The sequence below is a fragment of the Erpetoichthys calabaricus genome, chromosome 3, assembly GCF_900747795.2.
Source record: "Erpetoichthys calabaricus chromosome 3, fErpCal1.3, whole genome shotgun sequence".
Lineage (NCBI taxonomy): Eukaryota > Metazoa > Chordata > Cladistia > Polypteriformes > Polypteridae > Erpetoichthys > Erpetoichthys calabaricus.
Window position 1 is genome coordinate 274,822,276 of NC_041396.2, and position 20,721 is coordinate 274,842,996.

Sequence of the window (20,721 nt, forward strand, 5' to 3'; positions counted from 1 at the left end):
GAAGGCAGGAATTGACCATGGATAGGCACAATTAAACTTGATTTTACTGATCACTTACTCTAATCTCTATGTCTTTGGGATAAGTGATAAACCAATAGCATTTAGAGGCAGCACAAATTTGAATCCACAGATTGTGATGCAGCAATGCTAACCCATTGTGCCATTCTACAAGTAACAATACATTTATAAATTAAAAATCAAAACAAAAAAAAAACAAAATGCGGGCATCATCACTTTTTTATTAGGACAAGATAAAAACTCAAAAGGGCAGAAACATCCTCTTTGAGCAATGCACCATACATTTACTTTAGTCTCCATAAACTTAAATTTTAACATTCAGTTAACTAATTTGCATTGCCTAAAAACTCAAATGGTCTTACATTCCACTGCCTTTAGAATATTTTGATTGTTATGCCAACTCCGTACCCCCACCCCCCTGCAAACTGTTTTCCATTCCATCTGTGACTATGGGGTAGTCCTCTTTATTTGAATTAGAGGACGTATGCTGGATGAATGTCACACACAGCTACAGTATTTTGCTTAACACCTGGATCTCGAGAGGCATAATTAGTATACATCAGCACGCTTGCTAATCAAATTTTAGGTGCCATCTGTGCCAACTTTTCCATGGCATTGTCGTCGATGCGCATTTCCTGCCAGCCCTCTTTCTCCGTAACATTCTGTGCACCATGACTCTTGTAAAAATCTATAGAAGGCTTGTTCCAGTCCAGAACAACAAACTGAAGCCGAGTGCATTTGTTGTCCCAGCCAATCTGCACAGCAGAAAGAAAGAAAGAAACAGATAGGGAATTCTTTGTAAGACAGCAAAAATATGAAATGAAAAAGTGAAAAAAGAACTGGGGGACAATCTAACTAAATAACAAGTCTCATAATCTTTCAAGAAAGTGATAAATATTCTAGAAATAGTTTTTTTTGTTCCAACCAGTTTTTAAAATTGGAAGCTAATCCTACTTGTGTTATGTGATCTTCTTTTATAATTAAATGGTGTGTTTAAAACCTTGCAAAACCTGTACATGTGTGACTCAGCAGGAATGGAGGCTGAGGTATTTTTAATTAAGCCATGAGTTAATAAACACATTTTTTTGGATTTTGTGCAGTATAAGACACATTTAGTCATTGACACAGAGTAGCGCCCTTCAATTGTCTCTCCACACACATAATAATAAATCTAAAAGCATAAGCATTTTACAATGAATTATATAAAGGTGATGCAATGGAAATCCTCACTTTCTCACATGATTTGAATATAGCAATCCTACATGGGAAACTCTTATTCGCTGCTTGTACTTGCCATCTTTTTTTTCATATGGGTTGAGACCATATGTGAGGTTTGGGTTGTGGACTGACTAGTAAACTGAAAGGCTTAACTCCCAGCTTCATTGCCAGTAAAACGTACAGAACTTCCATCCCTAAAAGAATCCACTGCTCAATCACATGATCACCTATATCTTCATTAATGATCCTGAGGTACTAAGGAATTAAATACAACAGGGAGAGGGAGAGGGAGAGGTGGATCTTCAATTCAAGAAGTCATTCTCATGAGCCTTTAGGTTCCTGTTTATGATGTGCACTCTGAGTACTCTGGAGGAATATGTTTAACATTATTTTGAGCATAAGACTGCATAACTGACATTGATTTTGTGATGCGAGTAACGTGAGATTTTTCTTCTTTTTTCCATGAGTGTTTTTCACAATGTTTGCCATTGTACAGTATTGGTTACTATTGGTTCTATTGTATCATCAACTTTTTTCTCCCCACTTTGCATAAAATCACAAGATTAAATTTTTTTCTTAGTCACCGCAACAAAGTACATGGGGTAAGTAATATTTAAACTCCTCCATTTTGATCAACTGTTCCCACAGTTCTGCAGAGAGCAAGCCACTGTTTTCCAGGAGAAGATGGTGGCCTTAGATTTGGACATGCTAATTTTCACACTGACTGTGTCACACTCAGCTGAGAACAACCCTGTTGAAGAGGAAAATCATCTGATAAAAAGCAGAGGTTTCCAAAGTAGAAAATATCTGAAGATCTCCTAGAAAATCCTAATTAATACAGAAGAAAGGGTATATGCCCACTTTAAAGGCACTTGATTTGATGCCAATACATGGTCCAAATAAGATACTGCTGCAGATTATGAATCTAATACTTTTGTTTCACTTACCAACAGTTAACCACTGCTGTACTCAGTCATAAGCCATGTTCAAGATCCTTAAGCATGGCATATCCTGGATTGGCAAGGAAAAGGAGAACCCTTATTGCTATTATTATACATTTAGCACACATGTTAATCCAAAGTGACTTCAAATATATATATACATACATATATATATTGTGGAGGGTAGCTGAGGGCTGACGACTAGAAGGGCCGGGAGAGGGACTATACCTCCCCCAGACCATGAGAAGGCAGCCACCCTGGCTTTTATGGGGGCTACGGGAATTGAGCATGGAAGCTCAACCCTATAGGGGCCCATCAGGATGATTGTGAAGCCCTGGACATCTGCACCTCCGGTAGCGAAAGAAATACCAGGGACACCTGGAGTGCTTCTGGGTGCTCATGCAGCACTTCCGCCACACCAGGAAGTGCCACAGGAAGCTCATCAGGATGTACCTGGAACACATCCGGGTGGAAATAAAAAGGGGCTGCCTCCCTCCAGTCGTCAGCCGGGGTCGGGAGGAAGAGGACGAAGCTTGGAGGTGAGGAGTGGAGGCGGTGAAGCAAGGGAAGGATCATTGGAAGGCCCGAACTTTGAGGGTGATTAGTGCAGGGACACTGTGTGCTGTGCGGGACTGTGTTGGGAACTGTAAATATTGTAAATAAAATGTGTGTGTGTTGGAACCATTGGTGTCTGCCTGTCTGTGTCCTGGCTGAAGTGCCACAATATATATATATATATATATATATATATATATATATATATATATATATATATATATATATATATATCCATCCATTTTCCAACCCGCTGAATCCGAACACAGGGTCATGGGGGTCTGCTGGAGCCAATCCCAGGCAGGGTGCCAACCCACCGCAGGATATATATATATATATATATATATATATATATATATATATATATATATATATATATATATATATTGATCTAATTTAATTTTTTTACATTTGGAAGGTAGGCACTTTGGTGCACACTCAAATTAATCAAAAGTGCAGGGGATTACAGCAGCATGTACAGTGGATTCAGAAAGTATTCAGAGCCCTTCATTTTTTTCACATGTTGTTATGTGACAGCCTTATGCTAAAATCATTTAAATTATTTTTTCCCAACATCAAGCAACACTTTATACCCACTATGACAAAGTGTCAATACAATTTTAAAAAGTTTTGCAAATATATTAAAAAAAAAGTTAAAATATCATATTGACATAGCTGAACAGATCATTTGCTAGGACACTTGAAATATGGCTTAGGCGCATCCCATTCTATTAGTCACCACTGAGATGTTTCTACACCTTGTTTGAAGTACAGCTGTAGTCAGTTCAATTGACTGGACATGATTAGGAAAGGCCCACACCTGTCCATAGAAGGTTTTATAGTTGACAATGTGTATCAGAAAAAAACAAGCCACAGGGTTAAAGGAATTGTATGCAGAGTTTAGAGACAGGGGTGTGAGGCACAGATATGGGGAAGGCAAAAAATAATTCCTGCAGCATTGAGGATTCCCAAGAGCAATAACTCTTATATAGAATACATTTGGAACAACCACGACTCTTCATAGAAGTAGCCACCTAACCAAACTGACCAATCATAGAAAAGGCCCACGGTATGAGAGGTGACCTAGAACTCTATGGTTCCTCTGACTGAGCTCCAGAGAACCTGTGTGAAGATGGGAGAAACTTGCAGAGGAATAACCATCACTGCTACACTCCAATTATCTGGGGTTTATGCACAGTGGCAAAAGACGTACCTAAAGAATTCTTAGACTGTGAGAAACAAGAGTATCTGATCTGATGAAACCAAGATTAGCGTCATGTCTGGAAGAAATCAGGCACCGCTCATTACCTGGACAACACCACTGCCATGGTGAAGTATGATGGCTGCAACATCATACTGTGGTGTTGTTAGTCAATAGCAGGGACTAGGAGAGTAGACAGTGTTGAGGGAAAGTTAAATGAAAGAAAGTACAAAATTATCCTTAATAAAAACCTGCTTCAATGATTTCTGGACCTTGGCTGAAGTTTTACCTTCCAACAGCACAATGACCCTAAGCATAAAGCAAAAACTACACAGAAGCGGCTTAGGTATAACTCTAGGGATGTACTTATAGTAAGTTGTCCATCCAGAGCCTAGTCCTGAACTCAATTTAACTTCTCTGGAGAGACCCAAAAATAGCTGTCCACTGATGAAAGGACCTGAGAAGATCTACAGAGAAGAATGGCAGAAAGTCCCCAAATTCTTGTGTGCCAGTCCCAAGAAGACTCCAGGCTGTAATCTCTGCCAAATGTGCTTCAGCTAGTGAGGAAAGGGTCTAAATACTTGTGTCAATGTGTCAGTCTTTTATTTTAACAAATTAGTAAAAATTTCTAAAATCCCGTTTCCACTTTGACAATCTGGGATATTGAGTGTTGCATGATATGGGAAAAAAATGAATTTAAATAGGTTTAGAACAAGGCTGCAACTTGGCAAAATGTGAAAAAAGTGAAGAAAACCTGCTGACTTTGGGATGTAGAAGGAAAACTGAAGTATTCAGAAGAAAAACCCATGTAGAAATGGGGACAAAGTGCGAGATCTACACAAAAAGTGACTGGCCACTGTATTCAAACCAAGAACACTGACTCCATACAACTGTCCTAAACAGAAGCATTTAGACAAATATGTCAGTTATCAGTAATACAAAAGCAAAACAGCACAAGTGCAATGAAATGAAATGGAATTTGTGAGTTTGGGTTATTTGCTTTTTATCTTTCTTTTTATTAATTAAATGTGCTAAAATCAAAACAGTCTAAATAACATTTTGTTTAAATAAAGAAAGAAAGAAACTTACCTTTGCAATACCACACATCAAAGCTTTCCCAATTCCTTGACCTGCCAAATAATGAAAAGAAGAGTACAGCTAAATAAATGGTCACTTAATAGAATTCCACTCAACCATTTTCTGGAGTTATTCATTAAATTACATGTTTATTGTGGGCTACAGCCTATTCTCGTTGCACTGGATACAAAGAAGGAAACAGCCATGAAAGGAACGCCAGTGCTTTGCAGGGCAAACTAATTTTATGAACCTGTTTAGGGTTATCAATCAACTTAGCTTGTACATTCTTAAGATGTGGAGAAACCAGAATAAACAAAGAAAAACTACATAGACACTGGGAAAACAATAAACCCTTATTATATAGTCAAAAGAACTTGACAGATGAGAGGAGACCATTCAGTACATCAGGCTCATTTGGTTAGCTAAAATATATATTTTCCCAAAATCTCACCCAGATACTTATAAAAGATGTTAATGTTTCAGCTATGACAACATAACTCTGCAGTTTCTGGTAGACTGTCATAAATCATTTTGTAAAAATTGTTTTCTGGCTTGGGCTTTAAATCCACTACATCATCATTTGAACCAGTGTTCCTGAATTGGTATTTATTTTAAAAAATTCTGCTGGGTCAGCCTTATTGATGCCTTTGAGAATTTTGAAGACTGGGATTTGATCCCCATATAGATTATCTGCTTAAGACTAAAAAGTTTAATTCCCTGAGCCTTCAGGAACAGAACATGCCCCCTAGTCCGGCCTCTACAGCTGCTATTTCTTTCTTGTAGCACAGTACCAGAACTGGACACAGTACTCTAGAACATAATACAGTATGAGCACAATATCCCTTGATTTACAGCATGTTTAATAGTGTTTACAATAAAATCTACACCCTACCATCTTTTGTCCCGATCACTTGCCTCTGCACTGCACTATACATATCTTGTGTGTTGATTGTCCATTTGCTTTTTGCTTCTTACAGTTTTGCTGAGATTCATAACACTTGTTTCGACTACATTAACAAAGTTACTGTGGTTAACACTGTTGCTTCAAAGAACCAGCATCCTAGGTTTGAATCCTGGGCCTAGAAAATGTCTGTCTAGATTTTACATATTCTCTTTGTGTCTGTGTAGGTTTTTCTTTAGATACTCTACTTTTCCTCCCATGTCCTTAGGAAGGTCATATTAAGTTGACTGTCAACTCCATATTAGGTCCTGATAAGCTATCCAGGGCTGTTTCCCACTTTGTGAACACTGCTACTAGGAGAGGCTCTTTCTCATCATGAGAAAGAGTTAGACTAAGTGAGTTAGGGATGTAATGTTATGCACAGTTGTCGATTATTTTAACTTTGCAGTTGCCACACACAGGCATTTCCACTCCACTGGTCAAACTGCCAAGATCTTTCATCTGGCTGAGTCACACATAAGAACATAACTAATTTGACAAATTAGACCATTCAGTCCATCAGGCTTGTTTGTTTAGCTAATTGCTGTCTTTCTTGATGGTTGTCAAGGATTCTGTTTCAACTCCATGACTTAATAGTTTGTTCCAAATTCCCACAATTCTCTGAGTAAAGAAGCACTTCCTGTCATTCAGTCCTAAATGCACTTCCTCTTAATTTCAACAGGTGTCCTCAAGGAGACGATTCACTGGAATTCTGCTAGAATCATCATTTCATGAGTTTGCTCTGTTTGGACATCAGTAGTGGTACCTCTTCATTGAGACTTCCTGACCCTTTAGCCTTTATTTATTTTAACACACATTTCCTCACTGGCAGAGTGGCTCCAGCAACTTGCCAACAATAGCACTAATATTTTAATTCTTAATTTATAGGTTATTTTCTGCTTTCTAGCAGATCACATAATATTGCAATATATACAGTAAACAACCCTTCTACCCCTCCACCCATTTTGTAAACCTGCTCATTGCAGAGTGGAGAAAATAGTCTCAAGTTATGGTACAAGGAACTTTATCAGAATTAGGTGATGTCCATCAAGAATAAGAAAGAGAAAATATTTTCTATTTTCTTATACAGCAAGTTACATAGTAGCATATAAACAGCATATATTTAAAACCATCCATCCACTCATTTTCCAAACCTCGTCATTGCAGATTATGGCTGGAAACCATCCTAGTAGCACCAGGCACCAAGCAGGACACACATCTGGACACAATGTCACTCTATTGTTGAGCACACAAACACACAAATAAGCACTATTTCATATTGGGCAAATTTGAGCCAGGAATCAACTTGGCCTGCAACTCACTGGCATGTTTGAGGTAAGAAGAGTACTGAAAGGAAACACACATGAACACAGAATGTGCAAAATCCACATAGAGAGTCGCACTGTCTCCTCAGAGACAGCGGCACTATTTGTTGGGCAGTCATAACATTCCACGAATGAGCTAGACAGTCACTGTTAAAATTTTTTAGGACTCACTTGAACAAACTCTATTAAAGAAGTTCAGCTCACTGCCTCATATACAGTGGCACATAATGTCTGGAAACATATGGAGTGTACAGTTAAGGGTATGTGATTGCCTACCTCGGAAATCGGGCATCACGTACAAAACTTCCATACATATTGATCGACCTTTCCATGGGCTGTAAGCAAAATAGTACATACTATATCCCACAACAGTGTGTCCTGAGAAACAAAACAAAAAAAACAAAAAGAAATGAACGATCTAATGTGCCGGCTCACATTACTTGCTTTAGATAGATAGATAGATAGATAGATAGATAGATAGATAGATAGATAGATAGATAGATAGATAGATAGATAGATAGATAGATAGATAGATAGATAGATAGATAGATAGATAGATAGATAGATAGATAGATAGATAGATACCCAATGGGAAATTCACATTCTCCAGCAGCAGCATACTGATACAATAAATAATATTAAATTAAAGAACGATAATAATGCAGGTGAAAAACAGACAATAACAATAACTTTGTATAATGCTAAAAGTTAACGTTTACCCCCCCGGGTGGAATAGAAGAGTCGCATAGTTTGGGGGAGGAACGATCTCCTCAATCTGTCAGTGGAGCAGGACAGTGACAGCAGTCTGTCGCTGAAGCTGCTCCTCTGTCTGGAGATGATACTATTAAGTGGATGCAGTGGTTAGCTGGGTCTTCAATTCAAAAGTGACTTCTGACCAATGAATCAGGGGGGATTCTTCAATGAAGAATTCTAAAAGTGTGCCCACATGTTTAAACTTTTCTCAGAAAGTAAGGTTCTTTTTTCTCAATTTCTTTACTCAATTTATTGAGTTGTAAAATGAAAAGTGTGATATGTTCAATTATTTCTGAACTAATTTAGAAAAATGTATTGTTAATGGTGGAGCTCATTTGAAAAATGTTATTTTAAAAATGTTACATAAGACAAGAAAAATAAACTGCATTAATTAATTGTTTTTTGACTGTTCCATTCCTTATCCCACCCCTGACTTAAATGACCATCCTCTCAGAAATCACCATATCTTCACGCTGCACCTCAAAAACTGATTTTTCAGCTTTACAAAAGCTTAAACTAAGCATTTACACTGGCAGTGATATATCTCAGGAATTTATTTCCTATTTTGAATGATTATTGTTGCTTTATTAACCATATGTTTTCTCTCCACTTCTCATTTAGTAATAATTATACGAGATATATGCTCAAAAGGAAGCAAAAATGTTTACAATTTTTATTATATGGCAACTGTTATTTGTCTTTTTTATGGTTCTAGTGTCATTATGGTGATATTTGTCTTTTTGGGTCCCAGTATTTTCCTATTTTTGTCATCAGATTAAAAAGGTTAAGAACCCCTGCTTTACCCAGTAGAACTCACTACTCTAAATTAGACTTCCAGACCCATAATGGGACCAGCTACATGGAGTTTGGAGGCATATTATTATTATTATTGCAAATATGGTTTACCCCTTTATGCAAGGTGACTTACAAGATTAGGATAAAGTACAGTTTTTAAGGCTCTTAGTTTGTGGTGTTGACAACTAGCAAAAACAAAACTAGCAAAAATAGTTACCTTCCTTAGTTCTTTTGTCTTCTGGGACTTCAGCTACCAAACATTTAAAAAATGGGTTTTCTCCAAATCCATCTACTTCAAGCTCTGCAAGAAACAATTAGATATAAAACCTAAAAAAAGACCTGATGCTTAATTCATTTCTGGAACAGCCCAACCTGCAGGGCAAAAACAAGTTTGAGTTGTGAAGGTCCCTAAAGTCCTGCTGTCTACTACACTACTTCCATGCGTCTGAACAACTTCCTAATGTTGGTGTGAAATCTATCCTCTTTCCATCTGTGCCCCCGTGTTGTTGATGAACTCAGTGTGTTATAAAGCTTACTTATAGCCTCCTTCAACTTTAACCCATGTTAGTTTGGAATAATTCAAAATTTTGTTTTAAACCACTTTATTTTTGAAAACAAATTATCTCCATATAATTAGATTATGACAGCATCAAACCAAACTCTGGAAAGGGTGCTAGATCATTCATCCATTTTCCAACCCGCTGAATCCGAACACAGGGGTCTGCTGGAGCCAATCCCAGCCAACACAGGGCAGGAACCAATCCTAGGCAGGGTGCCAACCTACCACAGGACACACACAAACCCACCAAGCACACACTAGGGCCAATTTAGAATCGCCAATCCACCTAACCTGCATGTTTTTGGACTGTGGGAGGAAACCCACGCAGACACGGGGAGAACATGCAAACTCCACGGAGGGAGGACCCGGGAAACGAACCCAGGTCCTCAGGTCTCCCAACTGCAAGGCAGCAGCGCTACCCACTGCGCCACCGTGCCGCCGTGCTAGATCACTGGAGTGCAAAAATACACACCTACATTGACTCACACTGGGCCAATTTAGAGTCACCAATTAATTTGTTTAAGGGTATACTCTAAATTGAGATTATGAGGGGAAATGTGCTAATGATTCTCAACAATCCAGCTTTTTGTTCTTGTCATAACTGCATATGTGTAAACTTACTGGACATTTCGTATTGACTTGAGTTTTGCGTGGTGAAGGTATAGTTGATTTCCTAGCCACTGTCAGTTGTCCAATCCACATACTATTTCAAGCTCCCATGAAGTGTACAGTGGCACAATGGGCAACACAGCTGTATTGTGCCTATGTTAGGCTAGTGGTCAAATGCTACCCAGTAATTACCAATGTGGAATTTGCACATTCTCCCTTTGTCAGTAAAGATTTTTGTAAGCATTATGGCTTTCCTTGCATATCCTAAAGTTGTGAGTGTTTGGTGACTCAGTGACTGTACAAACCTCCATCATAAGTAAGTATATATTTGCATGATGGTGCTATCCTGTGTTGGCTCATGCATTATGTGCAATTCTTCATCCTGAAAATTCAACCACAGATTGGACAATGCAGGTTCTGAAAATTGACATATTTTTGTAAAGTTTATGCATTGGGTTGATATTTTTGACACTTCATAAAGAGTCATGAAAATGTCAGTGGGGTAATTTAATTATTGATTATTTTCAGGCTTTACCGAATCCAATGCAGAGTCCAGTTGATGGTGCCTATCCTGGCAACAAGAGACCACGCTCATGAACTGCGACAATTGAGAATACACCATTTAATGTAAAGTGCATCATTAAGGAATGTGGAAGAAAATGTGAATAAAACAATAAATTTTCATAACTCTCAGAGAACCTGTGGAAAGACCAGTAGGGGGGAGGCAGCTTGATGGCTGAGGTCTCCGGGACTCTGAACTAACCTGAATCGTATTATGTGATATCATCTACTCTTGCATTTTGCTCTGTACTTGTAATATTACTACTGTATTATTGTATTGTACTGAGGATTACTCGTGCCCTGCTCTGTGCATTGTATTGTATTGACCCCTTTCTTTTGACACCCACTACATGCCCAACCTACCTGGAATATCTTTGAATTGCCTTTCCTAAGATTTCTTCCATTTTTATTTTCCCTACTAGGGATTTTTTCCTGGTATGATTTTGGGATATACAAAAACAAATTGTATTGTATTGTTTTGTATTGTAGAAGCGAGTCAGCTAGTGAAGACAAATCCACTAGTGAATAATATTAAATCAGCCAAAGATTCCAGTTATAGTCTACATAAACTTTAACTGCTTTTTCTGGTAAATTATATTCCATGTTTTGTTACAATATATAATAAAACTACAAAGATAAATCTACATAGTAATTGTACAAGGATGTAACTCTTATAACTTTTAGCACATAAGCTAAAGAATAAAGCATTGAACTCAAGCCAAAATCCCCAAGTGACAGAAACTTTTATTGCTGTAAATCTCTTTTAAGAAGGCGATATTCTAATCTCAACATGCTGTTATCACTAGCTAAACAATAAAATCCACTATAAACTCATTTGACCGGTCCCACCCAAATTTACCACACCAAAGTAAAATAAAAAGCCTCTTATGGCAACAACACACACTGTATCCTTACAAGACCTTCCCGCCACAGGTGCCAAGTATGACGTCAATATTTGGAATCTGTTTGGGAGAGAAGCATAAAAACCAAAATGTTTGATGCAAGTTTTATTCATACCTACAAATTTGAAGTGAACAGACAAACAGATAAGCTTTGGCTCTTTGTAGTCACTACTTGCCATTGTCGTTTAGTACATTATGTGCTGCCAAAGAAAACTTGAGGCACTGAATATTATCCCACAGTAGGATTTTGTTTTAGTAATGCGAGTTACAAGTAATACATAAATAAACACATAATGTACAGTTGTGTAAAAAAGTAAGCACACTGATTTTTTTCTTTTTTGTGGAGATATCAAAATTTGATCCTCATTCAAACAATATCTGTAGATAAATATGATATAATTAAATAAACTAAATGCCACATTTACATTTTGTAGTCTGTTCAATAATTTGCATAAAGATAAATGCAAAGTTTGCAGGTGGAATAAGTAAGTGCACCCTTCCATTTATCACTACTTCAGATACCTCAAATTAAAATCAAGTGCACCATATCAGGTGTAAAGGACTGCAATATCATTAGTGAGAATCTTGTCTGAACTCTTATTTAAAACTCAAGACATTTTGTTTGGGTTGCTTCTTGTTGTTAAAGTATGAGTTACCACCATACGAAGATTAAAGGGTGCTTTTGAAAAATGTGAGAAAGTGGACCCTGCAACATGACAATGATCCTAAATATACCAATAAGCCCACCAACGAATGGCTGAAAGTAAAGAAATGGAGGGTTCTAGAAGGGCCAAGTCAAAGCCACGATCTGAATCTCATCGCGATGTGTGAGGGTATTTAAAAAAAGCGTTGTGCATGCAAGACACCTCAAATATTGGAAAGCTGAAAAGATTCTACATGGAGCAATGGGAAAAACTTTCTTCCAGTCAATGTCAGAGACTATTATGCAATTATACGAAAGGCCTATGTGAGTTTATTTCTGCAAAAGGGGGGCAATATGCGCTATTAAATCCAAGTGTGTGTTTATTTTTTCTACAGACAGAATTGGCATATCTTTTAATTTTTTGTTGATTAAAATATTGTAAAGTTACATTATTTTTTTTAATTACATCACTTTATCTAAAGGTATGTTTAATGCAGCCACCCCGGTGCACCATATAATCATGTGCCTCCCTGTACACCACACCATTGTGTCACACTCTGTTCTGCATCCCTCTTGGAGCATGGCGGGGGGTCCCTCATCAAGTCTCTATCGCTTTGAAGCAAAGAGGGGGAAGGGGAATCCCCATGATGTCTCATTCAAGTCAAGGAAAGTAAGGATCCCCCAAAAAGCCTTGATTGTGACAAAGTAGGGAATGGGACCATCAAGTCTTGAGCGCATTGGGGGTGGGGAGAGAGTGGAGTTGAGAAAATGAATGTTTATTACAGTTACCAAAAATACTGATACCATACTGTTTTTAAAATTAGGTACTTTTTCAGTACCAGTATACTGTATAATCCTGCTGGGAAAGTGACTTAAATAAAAGTAATATTTGTCCATGAGAAAATGACTCAAGTAGAAGTCGTGAATAATCTCAAATTAAGTATCAAAATTACAAGTAAATTGTAGGATTGCTAACTGTTTTATATATGTAGTCAAAAAAGTCTTTATAAACATTATCTTGGCGTATGAGACATATTACAATAACTAATGTATGAGCCATGTAACTGCAACTTGAAGCAGTGACATTCATCACAAGTGTACATCTTAATCATTGGGTTCTAAATTATTGAGCAGGGTGCTAATTGTAAAGGTGTACAGGTTTCTCCTGATTTAAAGAGCTAATCCATTCCTTAAATACTAGTAGAAAGTAAATCTTCACAACCTTATTATAATTATTTTAAATGAAACCATTTTTAAGCATTCTCTGGCCCTAAAAATGGCCAACATTTTTGTTTGGATAACAACAAACTGCATGGAATTATAGATTCAGCTGAATCAGAACATTAGTCATTAAACTAAACACTATTAAGACGTTGCCCTTCATTAAATAATGTTTGACAAAGCTCTTTATCTAGGCTTTATCACTTCTAGTTTTACATTCAAAGGAATGGCCTTATGGTTCATTTTAGGCTTTTACAACTTTTTCATGATCTGTTTTGGAGCTATTATGCCCAGGATAATGTTAGACGACATGTGAGCAACATATGTAACAAGATGTCACTGCAACTAATGGACCAGCCCACAAGTCTGGCAGACTGCTGTGAGGACAGTGTCTGAATGCAGCAGCAGCATCTGATGTGGGAATAACTGAGATTGTGCATTGCAAACATTCAGTCCTGACCTCAAACATCCAGTCTTGCCCCGTTCTACAGGACATGGCAAGGTGTTTTTGGAATGTCTACAACATTTGATTCTTCATGCAGTATATGTGAATTTTCATTAAGTGATTGTTGCTAAAGATGATGTCATAGACATTATGAGAAAGGATAATGGATAAAAGGCTAAGAAGTGCGATAACAATAGGGGAAGAACACTTTGGATTTATGCCAGGAAAAAATACAACAGGTATGAGTTTCACCTTGAGACTAATTATGGGGGTGGCATGGTGGCGCAGTGGGTAGCGCTGCTGCCTTGCAGTTAGCAGACCTGGGTTCGCTTCTCGGGTCCTCCATGCGTGGAGTTTGCATGTTCTCCCCGTGTCTGCGTGGGTTTCCTCCCACAGTCCAAAGACATGTAGGTTAGGTGAATTGGGGATTCTAAATTGTCCCTAGTGTGTGCCCTGCTCGGGGTTTGTTTCCTGCCTTGTGCCCTGTGTTGGCTGGGATTGGCTCCTGCAGACCCCTGTGACCCTGTAGATAGGATATAGCGGGTTGGATAATGGATGGATGGACTAATTATGGAAAAATGTAGAGAGAAAAACAAAAGACTGTACATGGCATTATTTAATTAAGAGAAGACATATGATAGAGTTCCCCAGCAAGAAATGTGAAGAAGTATGAGAAAGAAGGAAGTACCAGAGTAAAATGTAAGGATAGCTAATGATATGTATCAGGGTGCCTACACACAAATGAGAAGCGGTGTAGGAATAACAGATGGATTTGCAGTTATGGCAGGGTTACATTAAAAATCATCATTAAGCTCATGTCTTAAAAGTTATGAATGTTATTACCAGAGGAATAGTAGATCAGGCCCACTGAAAATATTGTGGGAAGGAAACTGGAGGAGCAGAGGAGAAGAGCTATGGAGGGCAGAGGCCTTAAGATTACTTGAAAAAAGAATATTTAAGATTTAAGGGACAACAACATGGTGGAGGAGTTAACCACCAGGGAGAAAAGAATAAAATACAGTAGTGGGTACATTCAAATATCTTGGATTAACACTAACAGTGGAAGGTGAGCAACATTTAAAAATAAACTACTGAATGCAATCAGCTTAGAAAAACTGAGTGAACTGGGGACCTAAGGGAGAATGTGGTTATAGATGTGGAAGTATACAAAAAATGAGAGTGGAGGAGGCTGGTTGAATATAGCGACCCCACATGAAAAGAGGGAAAAGCTTAAGAAGAAGAAGAAGAAGAAGGATGTTCCTAAAGTAGTCGAAGCCTGTATTTTAGATAAGTGACTGAGTATAGCATTGTGTGTATATGCTGAACCTATTTGTTTTCTGGTATAATATTGCAGAAATAAATGTGTCTGTCAAAATCTAGAGTAAAAATAGTGATTTGCATTGGAATATCTAGTGAACTAAAAGTGAAAGTAAAAAGACAGAAAGTTTTATACTTAAGTCAAATAGATATACTCTCAAAACATACTCAAGTACAGTAAGAAAATACTTCTACATTACTATACAAAATTGCAAATACAAACTAAATAACCTTTAATGTGTTTTATAATACTTTTCCAAAGTTAACTCTTTGTAGTGTAGTAGACAGATAAGTGACTCACCCCAAAACACAGAAACCCAGTGCAACTAAATTAGTGATCTCTAAATTTACAAATGTATCATTGAGTCTTATGATACTGTAAAGAGTAGCAAAGATATTTGATTTTATCTGCACGGAATACCTTTGTGTGTGATATTAACCTGCTCTTCCAATTTCTCATATACTGACAGCTCCTAGAAAAAAACACAAAAAATAATAATTATCAATACATTAAAAACTTTACATTTGCATGTGAATTAACTTTTATTTTATATATTGTTTACCAGAAGCATCACTACAATATCATAATCTATTTTTATGGAAAATATGGTAATATGAAATAGTAAAAACAAATAAAAATTACATGTTCAAATAAATTAAAATGAACATCATCCAATGGTACAATACAAGTACAGGTTTTTTCTTTGTAGATTTGCCACAAAAGTGTGATTAAGTGGTTTGCTCATGGACAATGGATTAAACTGGGAGGGTGAATGCATTCCCACTACACCATGCTGTCAGGAAAGAATAAATTTCCAGCTACACTAGAGGTGACATAAACTCATTACAGTATGGGCAATGAACTGGGGAAATGTAAATGGCAAAGGTGAGTGATGGTGGGATGCTAGTTCATATCTTTTCTAATGTGTACATTACTTTGGAGCAAGGGAGATACACAGAGTTCCTGTTCTTTAAATAACGGACAAGAAGCAAATCACTGCAGAGCAATTAGCAATTAGGATTAGCAATATGAAGCTGAAAAATATCACAAATAGGGATAGACATGTGATGAACTGTTTACGCAAGACACGTTGGAAGTGTTGGCTATCAACAAAGTCTATCCATCTGTTTGAACCTGCTTTTGTAGTATAGTTACAAAGAACTTGAGGTGACTGCAGCAATAACCTTCTCTGGACAGGTCTCTAGTCTACTGCACAAATGGACCACAGGAGAACACTCACTTAATATGAAAATCTATTTAAGTTTTACACTGAATCCAGTTGCACTATAGAGCTGCCCTCATAAAAGTTCTGTTGATCGATTGATCATGCCATCCATCAATTTTCAAATCCCCTTAATCCAATTTAAGGTTATTTGGCCACATAAATGTTCCATCCATCCATCCATCCATCCATCCATCCATCCATCCATCCATCCATCCATCCATCAATCCATCCACCTTTTACTTTTCATACCCACTTAATTGAATTCAGAGTCATATCTCCCCAAATTATTTGCTATATAAAACTATATCACCCTTCATTATTGTATAGACTCTTCATGGCTTCTTTCCTTGCGCTGAATGAACTTGGTTCATTTCCTTATTTTATTACTTTAAATTAAATTCTTGCTTGCTCTGTAAGCCACCTTGAGGTTGTTTACTTGATGAAGAGCACTATATAAAATGAAGATTGTTGTATATATTACTGATTTTTTAAATAACCTCATCTCCATCACAGGCATCACAGTCACCATCAATCTGAAAATGTACTTCCATTTGCTTTCTTTTAAAAAAAAAAAAGGCCAAAGCAGGATAATGAAAGTGTTTTATGGCTAAAGTAATTAAAAAATGAAGCAGTTGTCATTGGGCCTTATGTGAAGAAACTAAAAAGTAAAATATTAAATTAAGTGGCTCTCCGTTCATCCAGTGCCTTAATGGTAGCATACATTCAGGTGTTAACTAGATCATTCATTTGTATTCTAAATCTGAATGCACCCAAAAGCATTTGTTTCATTCTTTATGGAACTTTAGCAAAGTATAATTTTTGATGCAAACATGTACAAGCTGTGCTGCTTGTTTTTCCTTCAAACACTAGCAAAATCTAATTACACAATAAAATTATTATTTACACTTTTTTAAAAAGCAAATAATCCATTAATACACAAAGGATTCAAAAACTTGACTGATGTAAGCCTTAAACATTGAGAATTGTTTGCGACCTTGAGTATCAGAAACAGCACTACCCACTGAGCCACCTGTCCTGAACGGGAACTTTGGAATATGCTGCACAGATTTTGATTGAGAGATATAAAACCTTTAAATATGCTATTTCTCATTTGAGGTAGATAGGAACACATTGTTAAAAATTGATTTGACTAAAAACTTTTAAAGCTACACATTGTGAACCCTGTTGTGATAAACTTGACCTATTTGTGAAGCCGCTTCGGTTACGATATATAGAACAAAGTAACAATGAAAATGGTATAGACATATATGAAATAATAATAATTACTTTCAAGTGTAAATATCAAAAACATAATACATCTTACCACAATTAACCTCATAATTTCACGACAGTCCTGGGGGCCGGCATGTCTTATGGTGTACTTCATTTTCTTTTCGTTCCTGGATTAAATTCCAGCTACCGGTATGTGACAGTAAAGCAGAATATTTTGTAATGAGCTGGGATGTACCAAGTGACTCTTTTGACAAAAATTGTAGGGATGATCTTTAGAGAGTGTATTTTATTTTGGAACGAAATATATATATACATATTTAAATGGTTTAGATTATGTAGTATTAAGTTTTAATTGGCGAATTACTACTTTTTGAGTGCTCTTTTGTCTATAAGTTTTACCCCTCTTTTTAATGATGGGCGTGCTCGCTTCTGACGATCCGACTCATTTTACAGAAGGTCGCTAAACAAGCAGGTTGTTCTGCATTTTTATCATACACAATATTGAGGTGAATCGTCAGTTAATCAGTAAAATGTAGAGCTAAAGTATGTCAGAGGTACAGTAATTCACCAGTACTTATAATAATAATAATAATAACAACATTACTAATACTATTCACGCAATGGGTCTTTTTTCAATCAAAGCTTTCAAATAGTATTATCTTATGTCACCAGTAGCCTATATATACAAAGTTCCAATCACATATTCGTCTACACACGCTCATCTCGGATCAGTTTGTAAACGCTAGTTAACCTGCACGTCTTCTGAATATGGAAGATAACCTTAATACTAGAAGAAAAAAAGTCGCAAGTATTCGCACTAGGGAGCTTAAGTTACTGAGCTCGGACCCAAAAGCCTGGTCGAAACGCGTAGATAACGGGTAGCTGGATGTGATCTCCCTACTTCTCACATCGTTAAGGCTCTCGCTTTGTTTCCTCGCAAAAAAAGATCGGAAGTTCTTGTCAAATGGGGTATCGGTGTGTACGACTCGAAATATTAATGCAGAGGTGAGCCCAAAACATGGTAACAAAGCGAACAAACGAAAACTTAACGTTAAAATAAGTGGGGGGGGTCATAAAATAAAGGAGTGAACGTAGTTCGAGATGTAGGGAGCCACTATTTAAGCAGTGTCAACCGCAAAACAGGAACCAGATGTGGACAGGGTGCTAGCCAGAGACAAATGTGTGTGTGTGTGTGTTTTTGAAGATTAACCGCTTAAATAAATACTCACGAAGCAAATTTATTAACACTTCTACACCTGCGTATCCATGTTATATCTAATCCACCAGTCATGTGGCAGCAGCACGGTACATAAAATCATCCAGATACAGGTCAAGAGCGTCAGTTAATGTTCACATCAAACACCAGAATATGGAAAAAATGGGATCTTGGTGATTTAAGCCATAGCATAACTCTTGGTGCCAGACGTCATATTGCAACTGCTAATCGTTTGGAAATTTCACTTTCAACAGTCTCCAGAGGTTATTCAGAATGGTGCGAAAAACAAAAAACACCAAATGAGTGACAGTTCTGTGAACAGAAGTGCCATGTTAATGAGAGAGGTCAGAGGAGACTGGCTAGACTGGTTCAAGTTAATAGAAAGGCTACGGTACCTCAGATAAACTCTCTCTACAATGGTAGTGAGTAGAAAAGCATGTCAGAATGTACAGCACTTTGAACCTTGAGGCGATGGGCTACAACAGCAGAAGACCATGTTGGATTCCGCACCTGTTCCCCAAGAACAGAAACCTGAGACTGCAGTGGCACAAGCTCACCAAAACTGGACAGCTGAAGACTGGAAAAAAAGTTGCCTGGTCTGGTGAACCACAATTTCTGCTGAGGCACACAGATGATAGGGTAAACATTTGGCTCACCCAGCCTACCTTGCCTCAACAGTCCAGGCTAGTCCAGCCTAGTAGTGGTGGTGGTGGTGTATTGGTGGGGGGGATGTTTTTTTAGCATATACTTTGTACCCATTAATAACAATTGTATTATCATGTAAATGCAATTGCCTGTTTGACTGTTGTTTCAGACCATATGCATCCCTTCATGGGCACCATTTTACCCATATTCTGATGGCTACGTCCTGCATGATAATGCACCATGTCACAAAACAAAAGTGATTACAAGAATTCTTCACTGGCCTTCCCAGTCACCAGATTTTAATCCAGCAGAACACCTTTGGGATGTGGTAGAACAGGAGATTCACAGTGTGAATGTGCAGTTGAGAAATCTGCAGAAATTACATGATGCAAACATGTCAACATGGGACAGAATCTTAAAAGTATGCTTCCAACATTTTGTGGAATCCACGCCATGAAGAAGTAAGGCTGTTTTGAGAACAAAAGGAGGTCCTAGCCATTATTAGTACAGTAATAATTTGGTTAATTAACATATTTTTCCATTTTCAGAACCCAGTTATTTCAATTCAGGGTTCTGTGGAGTGGTGGAGTCAATCAAAGCAGGATTGGGCACAAAACTGGAACAAGATGAGGACATGTACAGTCACGCCATATATATAGAGGGTCAATTAAAATTGTTGATAAGTCTGACAGGCACACTGTTTTGGAAGATAGATAGATAGATAGATAGATAGATAGATAGATAGATAGATAGATAGATAGATAGATAGATAGATAGATAGATAGATAGATAGATACTTTATTAATCCCAATGGGAAATTCACATACTCCAGCAGCAGCATATTGATAAAAAAAAATATTAAATTAAAGATTGATAAAAATGCAATAACTTTGAATAAAGTTAACATTTACCCCCCCGGGTGGAATTGTCGCATAGTGTGGGGGAGGAACGATCTCCTCAGTCTGTCAGTGGAGCAGGACAGTGACAGCAGTCTGTCGCAGAAGCTGCTCCTCTGTCTGGAGATGATACTGTTTAGTGGATGTAGTTGATTCTCCATGATTAACAGGAGCCTGCTCAGTGCCTGCCGCTTTGTAGCTCCATGCCTACAATAGAGCCTGCCTTCCTCACCAGTTTGTCCAGGCGTGAGGCGTCCTTCTTCTTTATGCTGCCTCCCCAGCACACCACCACATAGAAGAGGGCGCTCACCACAACTGTCTGATAGAACATCTGCAGTATCTTATTACAGATGTTGAAGGACGCCAGCCTTCTAAGGAAGTATAGTCGGCTCTGTCCTTTCTTACACAGAGCAATAGTATTGGCA

At 37.6% G+C, this 20,721-nt stretch overlaps 1 protein-coding gene across 1 annotated transcript; it reads right to left on the reverse strand.

The window, feature by feature from the left end:
• Positions 1–226: 226 nt before the first annotated feature.
• LOC114648976 (diamine acetyltransferase 1-like) lies at positions 227–17,747 on the reverse strand. Its single transcript, XM_028798341.2, has 6 exons — positions 17,631–17,747; positions 15,502–15,553; positions 9,041–9,124; positions 7,552–7,653; positions 5,023–5,063; positions 227–773 (listed from the first exon to the last, which is right to left on the reverse strand). The coding sequence occupies exons 1-6, from the start codon at positions 17,691–17,693 to the stop codon at positions 594–596; spliced, it is 522 nt and encodes a 173-aa protein (XP_028654174.1). The 5' UTR covers positions 17,694–17,747; the 3' UTR covers positions 227–593.
• Positions 17,748–20,721: the final 2,974 nt, after the last annotated feature.